This window comes from Centrocercus urophasianus, unplaced genomic scaffold, assembly GCF_019232065.1.
Source record: "Centrocercus urophasianus isolate 14NV4802_14NV808 unplaced genomic scaffold, USGS_Curo_1.0 seq_27, whole genome shotgun sequence".
Lineage (NCBI taxonomy): Eukaryota > Metazoa > Chordata > Aves > Galliformes > Phasianidae > Centrocercus > Centrocercus urophasianus.
In genome coordinates, this window is record NW_024884833.1 from 6,184,711 (window position 1) to 6,209,371 (window position 24,661).

Genomic DNA, 24,661 nt, shown 5'->3' on the forward strand with positions numbered 1-24,661 from the left:
TTTTCCTGACCTTATCGCCGTAAGTTTTCTAACATGCTCTTGTGTTAAATGCCAGCTGAAATGTCACTGGTGGTTTTTTGTCTTGTTTTTGAGTTACCTAGAAGAGATATTCTTATTCCAAGTCTCGGAAAGATATAGGTGTTTTCAGGTGTAACACCTCTTCTGATATCAGAAGGGTTTTTTTCTTCTTCTAAATGCTTTTCAATGAGGAAGTCTTCTCCTTTTCCATGCATAAAAAGCAAACAAATCCAGCAAATAAATTGAATGATTACAAGGAAGTGGCTACTTGCCATGTATCATGAACTGTGTGGGGAAAATTACCTTTAAAAATTTTATTCTATTCTTCTGAATGCAAGTAGTGATAAGTAGTTGTTTATGCTAAAAAAGCCAACATTTTATTTATTTGCACTTTAAACAGTTTATGTTGATATGTTCTGTGTCAATTTTTTATGGAAATTGTAACTGGTATTTAGTTGTGTGTTCCTTTTTCTAACCAGGATTTTTGAAAAGTAGAGACCGTGCGTATGCAAAGTTCTATACACACCTCACCAAAACGCAAATATTCAGCAGCTTTATTGAAGAGTGCAGTTTTGTGAGTGACAAGGACACAGGCTTGGCATTTTTTGACGACTGCATAGAAAAGGTGAAAAACATACTAATATTATTAAATTGTATACTTCATTTTACTTGCTATATTGGTTTTTAGTTGTAAAGACTGGTATCCTTTTAGCAAGTGTTGTGTGAGATGTATTGCTGAGTTGTTGTTGTTGTCATCCTCCATCTTCTTGAGTGGCTACCACTTTCTGTGTTAATACAGGAAACTGTTATCGAAATCCTGGAGGGCTCAAGCTATTAGCGAATGCTAGAAGTACCAATATCTTATAACACAGTACCCTTGTTTGTTTCCTTTAAACAGTATTCAGCCTCCCTGTAATTTGGAATTATCTACCAGTGGTCACTTATGGTGTTCTTTTTCATGCAGTTTGAATTTTGAACAAAAATATGCCAAATGATCAGGCTTGTCGTCAAAACTGATTTCCATAGATAACACTTCATTTAATTGCTTATATTTGTTTAACTAAGATTGATTTTACCCACTTTGGTTTTTTTTGGAACAAAGTCTCTTCAGCATGGCTCTGGTCCAGGTAGGATATTGAGATCGTAGCTTCATTTGAAAAATGGCAAGTTGACAAATAAAAATTTAGGAGCTAAAGGATTTTATGCATTGTTAATTTGTATATGTATAGAAACTTTACTTTTGTGCCAAGTTCTTACAGAGTGAATCTCTTGATTCTGTATTGATTCGGATCATTTAACACTTTGAAACACTTCATGAAATTTCTAAGTTTCCATACATTTTTCTTCTCCTGAGTATTGGGCATCTAGGCTATGCATCTAGGCTGTGCTCTGTTTAATAATGTTAATAACTTAGTGCAGGTTATTAATGTGTCACAGACTTAGATTTTCATATTGGAAGTATCTGCTTAACAGTAGTTTCTTTCAATTAAGTTAAATTAAATTCCTTTCTTTAATAGATTTTAAATTATGTTTAGCCTGTAATTTTAACATTGAAAACATGATGATGACTACCTTTTCTTGCTTTCAGTGAAGTAATTCTATGAAAGCAAGCATAATTGTTTCCACAGTAGTCTGGAAACTTAAGTGTTGCTCATTTGATGCATCAGTAAATCCTACAGCTGTAATAAGGCTATATAGGATCTTTTTTAAGTTGAGAAAAAGCTCTAATTTTTTCTTCCTCTTTCTGTAGCTCTTTCCAGATAAAGGAACAGAAAAAGGAGATAAGGTACTTTGTTTCTCAATGTTTTATCATGAAATAGAAATGACAAGCCAGGGCTGTAGACTTGAATGTTGAAAGCAAATATAAATGTTAAATATGTTTATATTGTGCTGATACACAATATATAAAATACATATTGAAAATCTACTTTACACATTCAAATGTACATTTTAATCATAGATGCTTTATATATATGTGTGTGTGTGTGTAAAATTAATATTAATATATAAACATATATTGTGATATATATAATGTTAATTGTATTTTTTGTATATTGTATATATTACATATATATATATACACACCATATATATATATATGTTGTGTGTGTGTGTGTATATATATGTATTGTTGCGTGTATATGTATATATATGCACTTATATATATACACACAACATATATATAATGTTAATTGTATCCTGAAACTACTTTCAGAGCTCAGATTACAAATTCTGTTTTCAGGTTGATGTAGATTCTGCTGAAGATGCACGGTTGATTGAGCTTGATGAATCACAAAAAAGTGAACACACAGTATTTATAATGCCACCAGAACCTCCTCCTGATGATGGACAAGACCGAGCTCCAAAATACAGGTACAGTTCAAAGAACAAAATAGAGAAGAACTGAAGTATTTGAATGCTTATGATGTTAAATAGGGTAAATGTTCCAACTTGGTTCAAAACTTATTATAATAAGATGTCATGTATAACATCAATAGAAATGTGATCTGTTTGGACTCTGCTAATTTTTTGAATGTCTAGAGGTATATTTTGTGTATGTTTGAGGGCAAGCAGATTTTAGTTCTAAGCTTTCTATAACTGTTTGCCAGATTTATACCAATTCTTTGTTATGATGGTGCTTTGAAAGTAATGCCTCCAATTTTATTATATTTGCCTATCACATCAGAGGCAGATGTTGGTGGCATGGGCATAGAAGTTAAACCTTCTTGACAGTATTCCGTTACATTTTGTTGCCATGTGACAGAAGGCAGCAGAGGGGCAGTCTAACAAAATGGCATCTGATATAGAAGCGCATCTGAAGTGAAGGAGTGTCACTGAATTCTTCCATGCTAAAAAAAGTTGTACCTACAGACATTTATAATGCTTGCTCAATGTTTATGGAGACCAAGCAGTAGATATGGTCACAGTGAAGTGGTGGGTGATGCATTTCACCATCATAGCAGCTGTGAAACAGTTGGTCGTCCCCTGCTGGTGAAAATTTTTAAGCTTGACATGCAGGCTGTTATTCATCACTGGAGAAAATACATAGCTAATGGTGGTAACGGTATTGAAAAACAGATTTTTGTAGCTGAGAGTTTGCCCTATCATGTATTGTTATTGTGCTTTGTAGCTGTTGTTCCATGGAAATAGATAGGAATCATTACATTTGGAGTGACCTATGTATTCAACATGTATCTGTCATTGAGCCATTTAGGAGTATTTTGTAGTACCTTGAGTACATTCTCTTTCTTTCACCCAGAAAGGATGAGTAATGGATCTTTCCAATATTACTGATCTCTAAGAATGAACCAAAAACAAAGAAAGAGAAAAAGCTTTTCAAATCTTTCATTCAGTGTTTTTCAGCCCTATGCAGGAAGTGTGGAGTTTCAGCAAGTGTATATTTGCTTTTTCTTACTCTTTCTTGGATGTTATAAAAGTTCTGTTTCCTGCTGTTGTCCTGATTAATCATCATCTCTACTTCCCTGTCCTCTGTGGTGTGGATGGCAGTCTTGTTCTTGAATTCACAGTTTACTAAGATTTAATATCCTTTTTTTCCTTTTTCAGTATCTTTTTGAGTAGGACTCAAAGAACCTCATTTTCTCACTCCTGCATGCTCACTGTCCTTTCCTCTTGGTTCTTTATTCTCTTTATTAGTTTTTTGTTCACAAGTTGTCTTCATAGGGCTATCAATGGATATAGGAAAAGCTTTTCTCTTCTTTTTTTTTTGTTTTTTTGTTTTTTTGTTTTAATAATCTATATAGCTATAAAAACTTCCCACGACTAGATTTCAAGCTCTTTGACAGACCACAGGAACTCAAGCTCTCCTTCAGGAAACACCCAGCTGGATGCAGCATTTCAAATAGTCCAGCACTCATGGCAAAGAGGACGAAACAGGTCAGATATGTCTTACGGTAACCACTGTGTGAATATTGAAAGAGACAAAGGTTTTTGTAAAATTACCACTGCCTGTTTATATTACAAATTATGCTATTGGACAGTAGGTCTCAGTGTTGCTATTGGGAAGAAACATTGGCGAAGGAAAGAAGTGGAGAGCAAGAAATTAGCATCTGTGATGAAGGTTTATTTTCAAACCAGTTTTAAAGCTTTAGGCAGTATATTTAAAGAAAAAAAAAAAAAAAGAAATAGAAAGCAGTGCTTGAATGAAAGGAGCAAAATAAAGGAGAGGGTGGGATTCAGATGCTCTTTTCTCACTTGTGGAGAGCCTTAGTAAGAGAGTGTTAAAAGTGGAAAGTCAGTTTAATGTTTGTCTGTTGTTTTTAAATGCTTCCTTTAAGAGTCTGGTTTTTGAGTTAGTAATGATTTCTAGATTCTGCTTGTTCCATCTCTGTTGTCTTTCATTGTTGTTGTTGTTTCACCCTTACAGGAGATAAAAACAGCTCATAAGCTAGCCAAGAAATTCTACGTAAGCCCTCCGCAGTGGGCCAAGTGTCTCTTCAGCCACAGTTACAGCTTATGGTTTATTTGTCTGCCAGCCTACGTCAGAGTTGCACATCCTAAGGTCAAAGCTCTGCAGCAGGCATATGATATTCTAATTAAAATGAGGAAAACTGATGTGGAACCACTAGATGAGGCAAGTGTGAATAAAATATCATTGCAGTGAACATGGAAAACAAGGTGCAAGTATAGTGTATTTCACAGGCAACAGCAGGTGAAGCATTCTTATAGTTTGTCCTGTTTTAAAGCTATACTGAAATAGTCTTGTAGCCTGTTTTTTAATCACTAACATCATGTTAGTTTTTTCAGGTACTCCAACTTAATGTTGCTGGTATTCTTTCAGACTTCTTTCAGTAAGAAGTTCTTGAATATCCCTATTTTTAAAATGAACTTTGAATTAATACTCCACCATCATAGTGAACAGAAGGTATAATTGATTCGTACGCAGCATTCTGTTCTTGCAGTAGAATGTGCAGACACAAAGAAGCAGGTTATCCCACTTCTTTGAATGGGTGTGTATTTCCCTCCTCTCTTTCGCAAGCAGAAGAGACATAGGAGAAGTCAGGGCTTAATAATGTGGCTGCTGATGTTATTTCAGCTTATGTGATTTCCTGTTTAATTTTTGCTCCCTCTTTTAGCTTTTAGTTGAGTAGCTACTTTCATGTATCTTTCCCGTATGCATGTGTAAGAATTGGAAATCTGGAAGACCTTCAGCTGTTTTTAAAATACTTGTCATGAATTCATTAATGGATTTCTGTATCTTATCAGGTCTGCTACAGAGTTGTAATGCAGCTCTGTGGACTGTGGGGTCAGCCTGTTCAGGCTGTGAGAGTCCTCTTTGAAATGAAAAATGCTGGAATACAGCCAAATGCCATCACTTACGGCTATTACAATAAGGTAGGAGAAATCTTGACAAAGGATACTGATCAAATGTCTTCCTCGCTGTTGATCTCCTTGCCCTGTTGTACATTGTCAAGACTTCCGAAAGGCTCAAGTAAAATTTGTTGATTCTGTTGGGCACATTTAACTTGATCTATGGCGTTATGTATATATATATTCCTATGCTGTTTGTCTAATCATTAATTCTGTTGAAATATACTTGGGCTGGTATGAAAGAACTGCTTCCTATTTCATTATGTTAATAGTATGCTAGTAGAGGTCGAACCTTTACACCAGTATTCTGTTACATTTTGTTGCCATGTGACAGATGGCAGCCGAGAGTCAGTCTGACAAAACAACATGTAAGTACATCTGAAACAAAAAGGTGTAATTGAATTATTTCATGCTGAGAAAATGGCACCCTTTGATGATGCATTTCAGAAATGACATTGTTGTAGCAGCTGTGAAACAGTTGATGCCCACTGGTGCCGATTTTTATGATCTTGGCATGCAGGTTTTTGTTCATCACTGGTAAAAATGCATAGCTAATGGTGGTAACTGTGTTGAAAAATAGTGTTTTGTAGATGAGAACTTACTCAATTGTGTGATGTTATTGTGCTCTTTGTAACTATTGTAATTTCCATGGGAAATAGAAGTCTTCCAAGTGGAAGTAATAAATTTTGGAGCAACCTCTGTACATTAATAGCTTTTCAATTACCAGATTTTTTATTTATATGAGTTTGTTATTTTACTTACTTATTACTTATTTATTACTTTACTTTTTAGTACCTAAGAGGGTACTAGAAAGTGATTTAGTGATAGAACGAGGGAGAATGGTTTAAAAGTAAAAGGGTATAAATTTGTGTTAAGGTATTTGAAAGAAACACTGTAGTCAGTGGGTGGTGAGATACTGCAATAAATTGTGCTGAGAAGCTGTGGATGCCTTTCCCTGGAGGTGTTCAAAGCCAGGCTTTCAGCAGTCTTATCTAATGGATGTTGACTGTTCCCATGACAGGGGCTTTGGCGCTAGGTGATCTTTAAGGTCTATTCTAACCCAAACTGTTCCAGGGTTCTAAGGCCATCTACTGTTCCTAGGTATATCCTTTAAGGCAACAAGACTCATGACTGGTTGAAATTAGACTAGTTGAAGTAGCTTCCTCCTTTCCTTGCTCGATGTGCCTGTACTTTTCTGATGGAGTTTCATAGTAACCTCTGTAACGTAAGAAGAAAGGAGTCTGTACTATGATTTTTTGTTTTTGCTATATGATATTAATATAAATGAAATCCATCTTGTTTATCTGAACAAAACTTGATCCACAGTCAGTTGCCATTCAGCTAGTGAATCCACAGCTGTCACATAAAAGGGAAAAGCAAGCAGAAATGGAAATATTTGTCCTTCACGCTGCTGGTAGATAATATCTTTTTCTCAGCATGGAAAGAAAACATTCTCACTGTACTGTGTTCCTTAGTGTAAATGTGTTACTATGTTGTTATTGCAATCTCCCTTTCTGTAGGCTGTTTTAGAATCCCCTTGGCCTAGCAGTAACCGCAGCGGCATATTTCTGTGGACAAAGGTACGAAATGTAGTTCGTGGCACAGCACAGTTTAGGCAATGCCTAAAGAAAGCAACGCAGAGCCCACGCATATCTGTGATATCAGGTAATAAGTTAGATGAAGTGCATTTTTTCTGCTGAATGACAGCATGACTTGGTTTCTGAGAGACTGTGCAGCTAACATCCTGGCTTTTACAAGTGGAAACTCTTTCCTAAAGTATATAAAAATTGACTTGATGTTGACTTGATGCTCAGACTGTTTGTCTTAGAATGTCTTTCCCATACTGAAGTACAAATTGTCTAAGTTCTGTTGCTGGAATTTCATATTCTCATTTAATTTGTGCAAGCAAAAGTGTTTGCTATTGTCTGAAGAGGTTAGATGCGTTTGAAAGTCTGAAATTTTAAATCCTCTTTTACTAACCAGCTCTCATTCATGTCTTTAGCTCTGCGGAATACCACGGGTGGAAGTGATGGGGACATGGTGAGCCATGGTAGCGTGGATAGTTCTAATGATGCTAACAGTGGGGAACACACTGTCTTCGTCAGTGACTTAGTCAGGCTTGATTCCATTGATAATCACTCTAGCACAGGTACTAGATTCTGCTGGGTTTCACTACTAACAGTCCCCTAAAAGGCAAAATATTCTGTTCTCCTGTTGATTTCCCCTTTACCACCACCATGTTCACCTCATGAGGCTGTAGAGAATGAAGCATGAAGTTAATCATTGTAAAGGATAGTTATTGAATATTACTCTTCTGTCACAGCTTGTGCCCCTTCTTTAGAGTGAAGTGTAGCAGAAGTACAGCTATTTTAAACTAAATACCATGCCGTGATCTCATGAACTTTGCTTTGCTAATCTGTATAAAAGGTAGGAAGCCTCTGGTGTTCAGGTTCTGTATATTTATTCATAGAAATGAATGGCCACTGAGTGAAGTCCTTGTTTATATTAAAGGAAAAGAGGGAGAAAGTTAATGCTTAGAAATGCTGCTTCTTAATGATGAGATGGTCTAGTTATCATTCCTAGAATTAGTTTGTTATGCTAGGTTGTAGTAAATCATGCTTTTAAAGGCCATGACAGAGTTTCTCACCTAATTTTTGGAATAAATATATAAATGATTTGAACTGTTGTCATACAGTCTTTAGAAGGCACGCTAATGTAAATGGAAAGACAGTTGATAAGTTGGAGAAAAACTTAGCCCTGAGTGCAGTGTGCACTGGTGTTTAAATTGAAGTGGAAAGAGTACACAGAAAATAACAACTTGAGATAAAAATCTGTGATTTTTAGTATCTGCTGCTCGTTACATGCTACCTATGCACAGTCTCAACTAAACTTTCTTTCTGTTTTTACCTCAAAACTTACTGTACAAATAGTTCTTGCACAGTCTCCATGTTTTTGATATCTCTTTGAAGAGAACTTGGTGTCTGATTCCTGAACTTCATCTGATATGGCTGCCTACATTACTGAACTCTCCTTCTCTCTGCCCCTTGTTGCTCTGCTTTTTGCTCTTTGCTGTCTCTTGGGTGCTGCATTTGTCCTTGACTATCATGGTGTGGGGTGCAGACTTACATGGTGTGAAGCCTTGGATGCACATGTACATTAATTCTACCCTTGGCTGTTACTTCTGCAGGTAATTTGCCCATTTATTGGTAGGGTATTTTCACTTCAGTGAAATGCAGAGAGACTAACGTCACCAAGATAAGAGTAGAGGGAAAATAGGGACCAAAGAATATCAGAAGTAGCTTTTGTGTATAGAAGGTTATTTTGCACAGTAGTCAAATGTTGTAATTGATGGTTACATGTTTCTGCGTTTGCTCTGTGTTGGAAAAATTAAGAGTGCATCAGTCATTCAAATTTTGTGGAACCTTCTAATACCTTTTGTACTGTTAGCTTAGATTTTGTACCCAGTATCTTACTTACAATTTGATCTTTCCAAACACTGTCCTGTATTCTGATAGGTACTCTGAGGCATATAAATAATCTTGCTTAGCATGCTGCAGTGGAATATGTCTCACATAATATTTGGATATTGTCTACATGTGCAGCAGCAATTTCAATGAAAGTGAACAAAGAATGAGTCTTTTTTTTATTGTTTCCTGTGGTAGCTTTTTTGGACTGTATTTTTATTATTTCATAAAGAGAATGAGTTATAAGTGTCAAATATGGCAGGTACCACAGAAGAACAACTGTTTTAAAAGTTTAGGTTTTTAGTTTTTTTCTGTTACTTTCTGTAATTTGTACTATACTGCAAAAACGTAGCACAGTTTGCAGTAGAGTTGTTTTCAGAGCTGTTTTCATTGCTAGAAGTTGATTCAACTACAACTGTAATCGTAAATCTCTTTTGTAAATGTACATGATAATATAGACTGCCCAACAATGAAAAATTTCTTAATAATGAGAAAGGAGAGGTGTTAAAATAAGTGCTCTTGGAGAAATAATGCTTATATAGCATAAAAGTAATTTTATGTAAATTAGCAAACATCGATTGCACTACATAGTCTAATTATCTCTGTTGTCACCATTACCAAGTAGATCTGTGCACAGATTAGGCATTTTGGTGATTCTTACTCTGAACATTTCTGGCAGGATAGAACATGAAACAAATTAATTTCAGCTTTTTATTTTCCTACTGAAAAATTCAGCAAGGGAAAACTAATCTGAGGCTGATATTTTTATTTCTTTGAACAGGCTGTCAGTCAGACCAGGGCTATGGATCTAAGGATGAACTGTTAAGGGATAATGGAGATAATCTTCATGCAAGTGAAGCACAAGTACAAGAAGACATTTCTTCTAAAGCTGAAGAACTAATAGGAGGTTAAGTATGCGTGTTTATACTGATGATGTTTTTAATATACTTTCTTTATCCATTAGTCTACTGCAAATACCTAATGTTTGAAACTCAATGTTACCAAAGTCAAAATATAGCATCATAGAATCTGCTAGACGTTTGCTGTGCACGAGACAACAGCAGTGGAGTACATGTGGTTGAAAATAGTCTTTTATGTGACTAATGTAGTATAGATGAAAAAAAATGGAGAAGTGCTAAATCATATGGTATTTTGTATTCCATTTCTCTCCTTTGTGTATTTGAACTCTTGACCGTTTTTTAAGTTGTACCAGTAGGCCTAATAAAAGGCACTACTTATTCTACAAGCTCTTTCCCACTGAAGACAATATGAAAATCGCCCTTCTCCAGATTTTGTCCTTAATTTTTCTGTGATTTGTTATTTTGTTACTGAATCTGTTTCGTATTTGTGTTAATAAATCCTGTATGTCAATTATATCAGGCTTCTGATGTTATCATTAGACAAACAGTCTTCCATGAAAAACTGAGAACTGCTACTCTGCATTGATTTGTTGGAAAAACACCAAGGAAAGAAAATGGCACAAACTATAGTCTCATGAGCCACACACTCTCTTTGTCATACTCTCTACTGTTGTATTCCAAGATACTGCCCCCAGAAAATGCTACCTACTGATAGGACTGACCTTTCAGATTGTAACTGCATAGCAGAACAGAGTATTTGTTTTCTGTAGCAGTGTATGTGGAGTTGTTCAGTTTAATTAACTAAAATTCATGTTATCTTTCTTTTAGATGTTTGCATTGAGGAATCTGATGAGAAGAAACAGCTAAATGTAGAAGTTCATAGTCCAGCAGATCCGCCTGCTTGGGGTAACAGTATTGTGAAAGTTCCATCTGGCATTTTTGATTGCAGTGGAAGGAAGAACAGTGGTGGTGAGTCACTGAAACAGAACTTGCTGAAGTCTTGAACTTGTTGTGCTATAATGTTTTGCAACATCATCAGTGCTACTAAAGAAATACTTCCAATAAAAGTGAAAATGTCTTAACAATATTTAGTTTCCACTATTATCCTTTTTAGATGATTTTTAAAAGAATTTATGGATATTAAGGTTGAAAACCAATAGCACTCAGTAGATTGAACTCAAGGTCTTTCTTGTCCCACAATGACAAGTTTTAGTAATGTAATAGGAAACCAGGAGAACTAGAGTCTTTCCTTTTGACTTTTGGTCACCTGAATGTTGGTGACCTTGGACAAGTCACATACATTCAGTGTCTTATGCTGCCAGTGTATAATCTGGGATCAGTACATATCTTCTCAGTGACAAACAAGATTTATTTACAAATCTGGTGCTTTTTAATGAGGAAGACTAATGGATATATGGCAGACAAATCTTGGGGCTCTTTTTCTCCCTCCTTTTCTTATGCCTATCTTTGACTAAGGCAATGTAGTCCATGCTCGGTGGTCAGGTACAAAACAGCAGGACTTTTTAAGAGGGTTGTCAGCATTTTGTTTGATATCAAGGAGTTGAGTCTTAGACAAGAAATTGGTCAGAAGTTTTATGACAGTTATGAGAAGAAGCAGCTGCATCAGTAGAACACTCAAATATTCTCAAGCAAGTGGGTATGATACATCCAGTGCTCTACTGGAATGCTAATACAGTAGGATTTCTTTCCTTATGGAGATCATTAGCAGTAAAAAATTTTTGCTTACCTAACCTTTCTAAGGACATGTTGCTTTGAGGAAATGGGAACGTTTTTAGGATTTGTTAATATCTTATACTTGCTGAATTTGTTGTTCTTCTATGTATTTCTATCATAAACAAAACCATGCTTCTTTGTTGTGTCTGAACATTATACTTTTCTTCAGAATGAAGTATGGAATTTGATGTATGAATCTGTGAAGATAGATCAGAGGAAAAAGTTAATTAGAACACAGAACTATAATTGTACTTTCCTTCAGTCACTGAAGTATTACTTACTGTCTGCTAGGGGGAAAGCACAAGAAAAGAGGCAGAAGCCAGAAAAAGCTTCACAGTATCAAAAGATAAGATTTTTGATCTTCAGGGTAACTTTGCATCCAGTAAAATAGTATGTTAATATCAGTTTAACTTTCTAATGGGACCTTGAGATTATGTTGCTCACTGTCTTCTCAGTAGAAATGCTAGATGACTTCAGACAGCAACAGTTTTGATGGTTATGGATACCACATTAAAGCCATTTCTCTTTTAGAAACTGGTTCAAGCCTACTGTCCGTAACCCAGGATTCAGTTGAAGATGCAGTCTTCGGTGATGCTCCTCCTAAGAAGACAAGTGAGAAAGGACAGAAGAGGCAGAAACTATTTTCAGAGAGAAGCTGCAGTTTCAGCAGTGAAAGCAAAGCAGGAATGCTGTTGAAAAAAGGGAGCTTGGACTTGCATTCTAAAGAAATAGCAATAATGATGGGAGAAGATGCCAAGATTTTAACGGCAGCTTTATCTGGGGCCAAAACTTCACCCTGTAATACAAGTAAATCCTACAGCTTTGATAGTGCCGTTGACCAACAGGTTTCTGACAAAAATGGCACTTGGAGTTGTGTTACTGATAGTGATTGGGAATTGGAGCATAGAACTTCACCAGTGTTGGAGGAACCTGGGGAAGGGCAGGAGCATCTTGAGAATGGAAGAAATGAAAATGTGACAATGGTAGAGGATATGAAAACTGAGCAGGTAGCTGAGTCCAAACACCAGAAAGTGGAATCCAAAGATGCAACTGCTAAAAGGAATAGCTTTTATGGGGTGGTTAAGCCTATTGAAAGGGAAGATGTTGAAGTAGGCTTGGATCCTTTATCTTTGCTGGCTACTGACTGCATCCAACCAAAACTCCCAGAGGCTGAGGAAAAGCTAGTGTCACCAGTTGCAGCACGGAATTTGGCGGATGAAATTGAGAACTATATGAATCTCAAGAGCCCAATGAGTAGTAAGTTTCCCAGCATGGAACTGCACAAACCAGACAGGGAAACAGAAGCTTCTGGTACATTTAGTCACAACCAGGAAAGGAGGTCAAGCCTGCCTTTGGATCACATCCCACCACCCCCTGAGTCTTATGAAAATCACAGAAGTCCTTCTGTCTCTAGATCCAAAACATTTACTGGACGACCAAAACAACAAATGCATCCACGAGTTCAAAAGGAGCGATCTTCATCTTTGACAGGACTGAGTCGTTCTTCTCCGCATGGCTCCTTAGGATCAGTTGTAACAACTTTGTCCAATCTGAAGTTAGACAACATATTGTCTGGCCCAAAAATGGATGTCCTAAAATCAGGCATGAAACAGGCTGCCAGTGTGGCCAGCAAGATGTGGGGAGTTGTAACTTCAGCATATAGCTACTCAGATGATGAGGCAAGTATTTTTCAAAAATAAAAAATTTTGGTAGAGAAAATTAAGAGTGCTAACTTCTGTGCCCAGAAGGTTCCTTCACGACATTGTGTTTTTATTAAGTAATGAATTTTATTAGCTAATTTTAAAAATATATATTTATGTTGGAGTTTTCTGCTGGCACTGAAAAAGTTTTCAGGTGAAAGTGAATTAAATGGTCCTGATGTAGTGAACTCAAAGCTCAACATGATACGTTCTCAATATTTCTTTCCTACACTTGTAGCTATATTTATTTTCAAAGAAACTGCCCCAAGAAATGCCAGTAAGAACAGCATTATTTAATCTTAAACTATACAGTATTGCTTTAAAAAAAAAAAAAAGTGAGAAATTGAATTCTGCAAGCCTAAGAAGTCAGGTTGTTGACTATTAAAGCTGCATGCAATAAAAGATGGCTCAAGCTCTAGTAAATACACTATTCAGGAATTTGGTAATTAAATGTTGAAGTTCCTGTGTGAGCACACTTAATGAAGAGTCATCTTCAGTTTTAAACGTTTTAGAATGTAAGAGATGGATATTATAATGTAATCCTTTTCTGTATACATCTTACTACTGTACTTCCAAAAGTACTTGTCTGTCTTTGGAAACACTTCTTTTTGATCTGGTTAACACTTTTATCTGGTACTTTGCTCTGTAAGGATTTGTGTTTTCTCTCGAGGCTGATAAGACAGAGACAGTTTGTTTCCTTTTTCAAATTCTGCCACCAGCCTCATCTCCTTGTACGACTGGGTGACAAGACTGGTAGACAAGGGAAAGGCTGTTGATGTAGTCTACCTAGACTTCAGCAAAGCCTTTGACACAGTCTCTCACAGTATTCTTCTGGGGAAACTGGGTGCCGTGGCCTGGATAGGTATACTCTTCTTTGGGTAGGGAACTGGCTAGAGGGCTGTGCCCAACAGGTAGTGGTTAATGGAGCTAAGTCCAGCTGGCTATCCGTTACAAGTGGTGTCTCCCAGGGGTCGGTACTGGGGCCCATCTTGTTTAGTATCTTTACTGATGACCTAGATGAGGGCATTGAGTGCACCCTCAGTAAGTTTGCAGATTACGCCAAGTTGGGAGGTGGTGTTGATCTCCCTGAGGGGCCTGAAGGAAGGCCCTTCAGAGGAATCTGGATGAGCTGGATTGCTGGGCTGAGGTGAATGGGATGAGGTTCATCAAGGCCAAGCGGCGGTCCTGCACTTTGGCCACAACAACCCCATGCAGTGCTACAGGCTTGGGCTGAGTAGTGGGCTGACGATGACTGTGAAGAGGAAAGGAACCTGGGAGTGTTGGTTGAACATGAGCCGACAGTGTGCCCAGGTGGCCAAGAGGGCCAACAGCATCCTGGCCTGCATTAGAAATAGTGTGGCCAGCAGGAGTAGAGAGGTAATCATTCCTCTGTACACAGCACTGGTGAGGCCACACCTCGAGTACTGTGTTCAGTTTTGGGCTCTTCACTACAAGAAAGATACTGAGGCCTTGGAACGTGTCCAGAGAAGGGCAACAAAACTGGAAGGGTCTGGAGCACAAATCTTATGAGGAGCGGCTGAGGGAGCTGGGATTGTTCCTCCTGAAGGGAGGAAGGCTGTGATGAGGAGGGGTTTGGCCTTTTCTCAACAAACAGGATCCAAGGAAATAGCCACAAGTTGTGCTGTCGTCCCTGGCAGTGTTCAAGAGGCATCTGGATGAGGAGCTATAAGATACGGTTTAGTGCTTGTGGTAGTAAGGGTGATGGGAGGACAGTCGGACTAGATGATCTTGAAGGTCGTTTCCAACCTTGTGATTCTATGATTCCATGATTCCCCATCTCTGTAAGAAATGGGAAGAAAGGAAATAGCTGCGTAGTTTTATTTCTACTTGAAACACATTTAACTGATGTTGCTAATATGGTCTTTTCTGCTAAATAAAAAAATACATTTCTCTTTTTTTTGACCAGTTATTGCCTATATTTTTCCAATAATAATAAATACTAATGGTTCTTTTCAGAGATCTTTTATTTCTTTGGGTTTTTTGTTTTGTTTCATTTTAGTAATGGCCTAGGTTTTCTTCACAGTCTTTTTTTGTTATGTTGACTCACTCCTTAGAATTTTGGTGAAGGGAACATAATAATTCCCTTAATTTATTGCATTTTCTGTTACTCCGTGTTTTTTTGTTTGTTTGTTTTTTGGGTTTTTTTTTTTTTTTCCCATTCTCTCCTTGTTTCTCCTGTAACAAAGTATTTTTTTCTGTTTTGTCAATGTAGAGAAAGGTTGTCTACATGTATCTTTCATGTAAAAATAATAGTAACTTAATTATCGATGAAGATAAAGATGGAATTAAATTAACCTAAAAAAGTGCTGATTTTTCTTTTTAATATTAAAGGAAGAAAACAGTCCAGGAGACTTCAACTTCCCTGCTGGTTTTGAAGATAGTATTTTAGGGGATAATCTGTCATCAAGAACTGGAGTCCCAGGACTAATTGCAAATGAGCTTGCACAAAGCACTACTAGTCTTGGCAGTAGCAGTAGCAGTGGAGAAGCAGGAAGACAACATTACAATGCAGGTGATTTTTTATTTTTCTCCAAAATCTGTTTATTAATATAACAATTGAGTGAAACTGTTATGTCTGAAATCATTTAGAACAACAGAAGCAGTGTTAGCTCTTAAAATAAGCACAGACTTCTTATTTATTTCATAAATTCCATTCATTTGCAGTAGTAAATAGCTAATCCTTCTCTTTGCTGAATATATAAAATGCTGATACAAAACACAGGACTTAACTGTAAAATAATTCCTCTATATTCAAGAACTGCAAATAGTTGCATAACCAATGGAGGCAAAACCACCAGCATTCATGTGGAATAGGAGTTACTGAATGCAGTCTTAATTTGAAGGAAAATAATTGACAAATATATACCTGTAAGCCAAACTGCTTTTTTTTTTTTTTTTTCCTCAGACCCCAAACTGGTTGAATTAGATCTAATCATTTTCAGTTCAGATTTGACTCTTAATCTGTGGGAAAAAAAATGTGTTGCAGAAGCATCTTCATGTTTGTTTTAGCTATCTCTGTTGTAATTTAATGATATAAGTATGATAAATTCCACGTACATCAAGAGAGGAAGAGGGCTTGTCATAAGATGGTCCTTTCTAGCAAAATCTGTTAGAAATGTTAAGTCTGAAGATTAATTCTCTAATCCCAGTGAGTTGAGAAGGTAGTAAGAACTAACAAACTGTTTCAGCTGTCCAGGGTATGTAAATTTGTTCACGAATTTTATACAGAGAAGCAAAGGAACCTTCTTCAAGGTGGCTCTAGTAGGGATTTTAGTCAGAGGAGATTTTGACTGTTACTCAAAGTAATGCTGATAGTGAATGCTTAGTTAAACAGATTCCAACCATTTACTTTTGCTATTCCAGCTGTTTTTCCTCTTCTCATTAAAGCTCATAACTCTGAACCCTAGCCTTAATGAAGAAAAACTATTTGTTTTATGGCAACGTTAGCCAGGGAATACTTAACCACAGTACTGGCAATGTGATACTGTGTGTCTCCCCTGGTGCTATGCTTCTGTTTGTTATTTACATACAGATACATTGTTCAAGAAATGCTGAACACCTTTTCTAGATTATGTATATTGAGCAGTCTTGCCTGCCCCTTGCCATTCTTTGTTCTCTGTATTTTCAGATTTTATTCACTGTTGCTTTTTCATTTTACCTGACTGTTCCATATTATTAGACAAAAACAAGTTTGAAATGTTAATCAGAATATCATTGTATGTTGCAATTCTAGTAAAGTTACAGAGCTATGCACTTCTTTTGAGATCTGGTACTTGTTTCTGTCTTGGCTAAATAGAAGTTCTGTTTTGGAATTGTGCCTTTCTCTTCTTGAATGGAGACCTGAACTACTCTTTACTGTGCAGGTGAAGTTTCATTCCCAAGAAGTATGAAAGTTCCAGATTCTGAGAAGTCAGAGCTCAGCTCTTCTCATAACACAAGTTTATCCAGCATTTTCCAGAACTACGCAATGGAGGTAAGATTAATACATTCATAAGTTAAAGATACAATTACTTGGTATGATTATGTGAATTAACTATCTGTTCAGTTGGATTGCAGTTGAATTTTTCCTTATAAACATTTCTGCATGTTTATGCTGCAGAGGGGCTTGATATGACATCAACACTTTGAAAAAGTGTTTCAAGTGCTTTTATGAATGTTTCATTTAGAGAGAAGATAGTTTAGGAAAAAAAGGTTAAAACTTGATGAACAGCAGAAGTTTGTATGAAAATAGGTCTCCTTTTCCTTTCAAACTCTCTTTTCCTCTAAGAAAGTTATTTATTTCTATTAGATAATTGTGGTGGGTTGTCTCTACATGTCTCTAAACCCCTTTATCCACTCATTCCACCTCATTAGAATGAAGGAGAGAATCTGAAGGGAAGAAACAAAAAAAAAAATTGAGGGTCAAGATGAGGACAGTTTACAGAATCGCAGAATGGCCAGGGTTGGAAGGGACGTCAAGGATCTTGAATCTCCAACCCCCCCACCACATGCAGGGCCACCAATCTCCACATTTAATACTAGACCAGGCTGCCCTGGGCCCCGTCCAACCTGGCCTTGAACACCTCCATCCACAACCTCTGTGGGCAGCCTGTTCCATCACCTCACCACTCTCTGTAAAGAATTTCTCCCTGACATCCAACCTAAATCTTCCCTCCCTCAACTTAAAACCATTTCCCCTGTTGTCCACCCTTCTGAAGAGTTGGCTCCCTCCTGTTTATAGGCAATGTTTGGGTACTAGAAGTCACCCCGCAGCCTTCTTTTCTACAAGCTGAACAAGCCCAGCTCCCTCAGCCTGTCTTTGTAGAGAAGGTGCTCCAGCCCTTTGATCATCCTTGTGGCTCTCCTATGGAGTATCTCCAGCAGTTAACAGTTTAATAAAAGTGATATTATTTCTTAACTGGAGAGGAAAAAAAGAGAAGAGGAAACAAACAAGTGATGCTGACTCTCAGTCACTCACCACCAGGAGACTATTGCTCCCTATGCAGCAGCTACCTTAGAAAAGCTATTCATCACACCCAGTTTTTTTGCTGAGGATGGTATCATGTAAGATGGAGTATCTCCTGCTGTGTCCTCCTCCAGTCTCTTGCTCACCTCGGCCTACTTGCTGGGGTAGCAGAGAGAGAGACAAGAAAAAAAAAGGCATTGGTGGTGTGTGAGCTCTGGACAGCAACAGTTAAAATGTTGATGTGTAATCAACATTATGTTGTTCATAAATTAAAAATTCAGGATAATAAGGGCTGCTATGGAGAGAAAAAAAAAATTTTGTACCAGACTAGCACTGTACAATGACATGGTTTGCCTCTCTATTTCAATTTTTGCTTGTAGATACATTCAGAGTTCAAAAAATAGACAACAGTCACTTCATCAGCCTTGATCGCTTCTCTGTAGTGTTGTTTTCTTTAGGTCCCATGTAATTGTCTTTTATGTTTGATGGGCATGCCTAGGCAACTTATGTAAGGTGCTACCTTACAATTCTGTATATAAACTATATTCTTTATATAGAAGAAAAATGTTGCTGTTAATCTAAGTATTACATTATGTGTTTGGTGGTGTCTTTTGTTACTTCCTGTGCAAATGAAACAAAGAAGTAAGGGGAAGCCTGTAAAAGAGCTATTATAAATCATTTTTCAACTACTACAGTAGTATTTTTGAGCATATTTTCCTCCAGTTCTCGATCTAGTTTAGTAATGAGACTTTTACAGGGTAAGAACTAACCATCTGTTTTTTCCATCACAAAGGTTTCTTTTTAATTTCTACTTTTGTGGAAGCATTGATTTGCAGTTTGTATATGCTGATGCCTTCACAGTAGTGAGCAATTGCAAATGGTGAATTTGTGTTATGCTTCTTCTAGCTCTCAAAATACTTACCAAAATGACTACTGTTTGCCTTTCATAGTAGAAGTTATGAGGAGAAGATAACTTGAGTATAGTCAGTAGCAGCAATAAATTCAAGTCTCTAAACTGGTGTTCTATACTTCTGTGATTAACAGGAAATCAAAATGAGCCTTGCTTTACTTAGCAACTTGAAGAGAAAAAAAAAAAAAAAAAAAATGGGGGGGGGGGAGTGGAGAGAGAGGGGGAGAGAGATGGACGGAGAAAGAGGGTTCCAGACTTGGGAGTGGGGTTCTCAGACTCTTGGAGCACAGAATCCAGAATGATCCAGAAGTCGTGCCTAAGCTTTTCTCAGGCATCCTTTTATGCCTGCTAGATTTGCAGGGTCTGCATGTTTGGCATGCCTGCAGTCACATCTACAATATCTGTTGGTCACTTCTAAAGGTCATTCTGTCTCCCTTGAACAATGGAGTTTTGGCCAGACCAAGGCCATCCTGTTTCGTCAGAACTTCTTCCTCCAACCCCATCTTTAGTCAGTAACGCATTGTCATAGTCTTACCTATATGTGTTTGAGGTAGTTCTAAGCACACCACAGATGAAGAGAAAAGAGAGATAGTATTCTGGAGTTTAATATAGTATTGTCATAAGGGATGTAATTATTACAGACAGAAAAATACCTAGAATCCACATTTATGAACTCTCTCCCCCATCCCATGAATTGTAAAAAAAAAAGCTTGTCAGGGAACCAGTTTAGGATCCAAGAATTCAGTCCCACAATTGCAGTGATTTCTCAGTTAGCATTGTCCTCCTCACCAAGATTTGAACGTCTCACAGGTCATCTTTGATAGTGTTGATTTGTACATAATGCATGGAAAATAAGAAAGAGAACAAGCAGACTTTACGTATGAAAATGGAATACAAAGTAGAAGCAACACAATAATAATTACAATTCCAAGAAGCAATACTAACCATCCTTTGGATGAAAGTATAAAAACACAAAAGAATTTCTCTTAAATTAAAATTTCTAAAAGAAATTCTCCATCATCATTCTGTTGGAGGTGCTGAATAATGTCTTTTAATGACATTGAGATTGGTTTTAATGAGATTGTTTTAGATGGCAACTGATTCATTGCATATATTTAAACAACCCATCCATACAAAATCATGACACCTGTGATTATGCTACAGTAGCAAGCAGTATATTACCAGTTTATTTACAATCTGAGTTTACAAGAGATCATTAAAAGTAAAAACAGAAATGCAATTCTTATAAAAACTGATAGTCCCTGAAGATGCTCTGATTCAGCATACAATAGCCCTTGTCTTCAGATGCATTCCGCTGTGTACAGGAATCTGGGATTATTGTAATGCAAATAGATATTGAAGCTCAGTTGCAGCCAGAGTGGCAGTGATGATTTAATGCATTCAAACTAGACATTGGCTGTGTTCATTAAATCCTTGGGAATGCTCTTCTCAATTCCTTCAGTCCATGATATAATTTTTCTTGTCCCCAGGGATTCAGAGAGAGAGAGTAATTTTCCTACAGTTCTATTCTCCTAACAGCTGGCTTAGATTTAACATAATTCCCCATGATTCCTATCCTTCTGTATAGTTTATCAACTCCTTGGCTGTTTTTCCCTAGTTCATGGTCTTTCTTTATCCAGGTTGCAAGGCCAGCACATTCCACAAACAGTCCTTATAATTGAACTGCATATAGAATCATAGAATCACTAACGTTGGAAGAGACCTCCAAGATCATCCATTCCAACCATCCACCAATCACCAAATACCACTAAATCATGTCCCCCAGTTACAACATCCAAATGTTTCTTGAACACTTCCAGGGACAGTGACTCCCTGGGCAGTCTGTTCCAGCTCCCAACCACTGTGTTGGAGAAGTATTTTTTTAATGTCCAACCTCAAACTCCCCAGCACAGCTTGAGGCCATTCCCTGTAATAATATTGGCAATTACATGGGAGAAGATGCTAACTCCTGCCTCTCCACAACCTCCTCTAAGTTGTAGAGAGCAATAAGGTCTCCCCTGAGCATCTTCTTCTGCAAACTGAACAATACCAGCTCCTCCAGCCCCTTCTCATAAGATTTGTGCTCCAGTTTCCTCACCAGCTTTGTTGCCCTTCTCTGGACACATTCCAAGGCCTCAGTGTCTGCCTTGTAGTGAGGGGCCCAAAATTGAACACAGTAATCCAGCTGCAGCCTCACTAGGGCTGAATGCAGTGGAGTAATCACTTTGCTGCTCCTTCTGGTACTACTGTTTCTGATACAATCCATGATGTCACTGGCCTTCTTGGCCACCAGGGCACAGTTCTGACTCATGTTCAGCCAAGTGTCAACCAATATGCCCAGGTTCATTTTCTCTATGCAGTCTTCCATCCACTCTGGACCAAGTCTATAGTATTGCCTGGTGTTGTTGTGGCCGAAGTGCAAGACTTGGCACTTGGACTTGTTGAAATTCATCCCATTGGCCTCAGCCCGGCTGTTCAGATTCTCTTCAGAGTCTTCCTATACCCGGGCAGACCAGCACTTCCTCCCAACTTGAGGCCATTTGCAAACTTACTGAGGGTGCACTCAATCCCCTCATCTAGGCCATCAATAAGGCTATTAGACAGGACAAGCCCCACTACAGACCCCTGGGGAACACCGCCCATGACTGGTCACCAGCTGGATGTGACTTCACTTACCACTGCTCTCTGTGGCCCGGCCCTCCAGCCAGTTCTTTACCCTGCAAAAAATGTATCTGTCCAAGCCACGGGCTGCTAGCTTTTCCAGAAGAATATTGTGGGAGACAGAGTCAAAGGCTTTGCTGAAGTCTAGATTGACTATGTCAACAGTCTTTCTCTCATCCACATCATGTGGGTCACGCAATCATAGAAGGAGATCAAGTTGGTCAAACAGGACCTGCCTTTCATGAACCTATTCTGGCTAGGCCTATCCCCCAGTTGTCCCACACATGCTATATGATCTCCCTTAAAATGACCTGCTCCATCACCTTTTTTGGAATCAGTGTCAGGCTGACAGGCCCAGATTCTCTTTACAACCTTTCTTGCAGATGGGAGTCATGTTGGAAAGCCTTCAATCCTCTGTGATCTCTCTGGTTGACCAGGAATGCTGATAGATGGTGGAAAGCAGCTTTGCTATCATCTCTGCCAGCTCCTGCAGCACCCCCAGGTGGATCCCAGCTGGCCCCGTGGACTTGTAGCAGTCCACGTAGAGTAGTAGGTCTCTAACAATTTCCACCTGAATCATAGAGGGTTTATTTTGCTCCTCATTCAAGGCTTTGGGGGTATAGTACCCTAAGGATAATTTGTCTGACTTTTAAAGACAGATGTAAAGAATGTATTGAGGCCCTCAACCTTTCCCTTATCCTCAGTGGTCATATTCCCCACCGCATCCAGTAAAGGATGGAGGTTCTCCTGAGCCCTCCTCTTACTGTTAATGTATTTGTAAAAAAAAAAAAAAAAAAAAAAAAAAAAAGTATTTTGTTCTCTTCTATCCCAGCAGCCAAGTTGAGTTCAAGCTGGGCTTTTGCCCTTCTGTTTTTTCTCCCTGCACATCCTAACAACTTCTTTGTATTCTGCTCAAGTTGCCTGTCTCTTCTTCCACAGGAGGAAGATTATCCTTTTCCCCTGGAGCCTCAAAAAAACCTCCCTGTTCATCCATGCATGTCTTCTTCCCTGCCAGCTCATCTTGCAGCACAGGGGCACAGTCTGCTCCTGTGTCTTTAAGACTTCTTTCTTGAGGAGCATCTAGCCTTCTTGGACCCCTTTACCCTTCAGGACTGAATCCCAAGGGACTTTCCCTATCAGCATGTTCAGTTCCAAGTCCACCCAGTGGAAGTCCAAGGTAGCAATTTTGCAGCCCCCCCTTCTGACTTTACCAAGAATCGGGAACTCTACTATTTCATGGTCTCTCTGTCCAAGACTGCTTCTGACCTTCATGTCCCCCACCAGTCCTTTTCTGTTTGTGACCAGCAGATCTTGCAGGGCACCTCCCCTGCTAGTCTCTCTTACCAACAGCATCAAGAAGTTATTTTTAATATGCAGTTGAAATCTCCTAGACTGTTTCTTCTGTGTTGCATTTGTGTTTCCAACATACATTTGGGAAGGTGAAGTCACTCATGAGAACAAGAGCTGGTGATTGTGCAACTTCTGCCAGCTGTCCATAGAATGCCTCATCTGTCACTTCATCGTGGTTAAGCAGTCCGTAACAGACATCCACCAGGATGTTTACCTTGTGGGCCCTTCCCCTGATCCTTATCCATACAGACTTAACCTTATCATTCCCAGTTCCAAACTCAGCAGCATCAAAGCACTCTCTAACACAGAGCCACACCACCACCTTCCCTTCTGAAGAGCTTACAGCCATCCACTGAAGCACTCCAGTTGTGGGGGCAGTCTCACCACATTTCTGTAATGGCAGCTAAGTCATAGTTTACCTGCCACACAGTGGCCTCCAGCTTCTCCTATTTGTTGCCCACACTGTATGCATTGTTGTAGATGCACTTCAGCTGAGCCCCTTACCTCACCCTCAACCCTGTCATTATTCCTCTAGGCTCATCTCGACCAGGCCTGGTTTTATCCCCTTCTCCCTTCATGTCTAGTTGAAAGCCCTCAGCTTTGAAGTATCTGGCAGACCCAGAGTTGGGGGCTTTTTTATAGGGATTAAGTACAAATAACACAGGAGAAGGCTGTTGCTAGACTAAACACCTATCATGCATTGATTGGAAACAGCTCTTTGCAAACTTTCTATCAAACGATTTACAGCTGGGGTCTCAATACACCTTTTTCAAGGGTGTCAGCAGAATAAGCAGCCCATTTATTTAAGGAACAAGATTCTGATGGATCATTGGTAGTTGAGAAAAATTCAGGCCCCCAGTATCCCTGTGCATCATCTTTTGAAAGCAAGACTTGATCTCTGCCAGTCAGTAATACTCTCCACACATACACTATCTCAGTTTACTCAGTTAACTTTTTATATCTCTTCATATATTTGGGTATTTGGGGCTTTTCAGCCTGGAGAAGTCTGCAAGGTGAACTGATAGCAGCCTTTCAGGAAAGAAGGGGGCTCTTTAGCAGGGTCTGTGGTGATAGAACAAGGGGAAATGGCTTCAGACTCAAAGGGGGTGGACAGGTAAGATGTTAGGAGAAAATCTTTCACAATGAGCATGGTGAGGCACTGGAATAAATTGCTGAGAGATGTGATTGATACCCTGTCCCTGAAAACTTTCAAGGTGAGGCTGGATTAGCCCCTGAACAACCTGATCTAGCTGTGATGTCCCTGTTCTTTGCAGGGAAGTTGGACTAGATGGCCTTCAGTTGGACTAGATCCTTCAAACTGTAAGGAGTCTGTGATTCTATGATTTTTGACATTTGGCTGACATATGCAGCACCATTTGGGTAACCACCTGAGGGCCCCCTCCACCTTTGCTATTGGTGGTCTCTATTAGCTTTTTTAAAGCTATTGGCTTTGCTCCACCTTTTTTATTGGTGGTCTCTGTTTTAATAAATGGCCTCATCTGCTGCCTCCTCTTCTTCAGGTAAATGTCTTTAACTTGTTTCTAACTTCTCACTTGAGTATTAGAGGGTCTTGAATCTGACATCTGTTTTTGCACTGATTTAGGCAGGCTGGAAAATCTGGTTTGCTTTCTGAGATTACATCAAGGCCTATTTCTTGTTCCTTTTCTTCT

The 24,661-nt window shown here is 38.5% G+C and overlaps 1 protein-coding gene across 5 annotated transcripts in view; it reads left to right on the forward strand.

Annotated features, from left to right (window-relative positions):
* The window catches only part of DENND4C (DENN domain containing 4C), a 79,077-nt gene that overhangs the window by 38,585 nt on the left and 15,831 nt on the right, over positions 1–24,661 (forward strand). For 3 of the 5 annotated variants that reach the window (XM_042826978.1, XM_042826980.1, XM_042826979.1), the window contains exons 13-25: positions 498–643; positions 1,769–1,804; positions 2,261–2,391; positions 3,780–3,912; positions 4,403–4,609; positions 5,242–5,370; positions 6,867–7,011; positions 7,349–7,495; positions 9,592–9,717; positions 10,499–10,639; positions 11,936–13,083; positions 15,457–15,637; positions 16,989–17,098. In XM_042826978.1, coding sequence (XP_042682912.1) covers positions 498–643; positions 1,769–1,804; positions 2,261–2,391; positions 3,780–3,912; positions 4,403–4,609; positions 5,242–5,370; positions 6,867–7,011; positions 7,349–7,495; positions 9,592–9,717; positions 10,499–10,639; positions 11,936–13,083; positions 15,457–15,637; positions 16,989–17,098 — 2,780 coding nt within the window. The remainder of the gene's footprint in view (positions 1–497; positions 644–1,768; positions 1,805–2,260; positions 2,392–3,779; positions 3,913–4,402; positions 4,610–5,241; positions 5,371–6,866; positions 7,012–7,348; positions 7,496–9,591; positions 9,718–10,498; positions 10,640–11,935; positions 13,084–15,456; positions 15,638–16,988; positions 17,099–24,661) is intronic. The other 2 variants (XM_042826981.1, XM_042826982.1) reach the window with 2 other exon arrangements.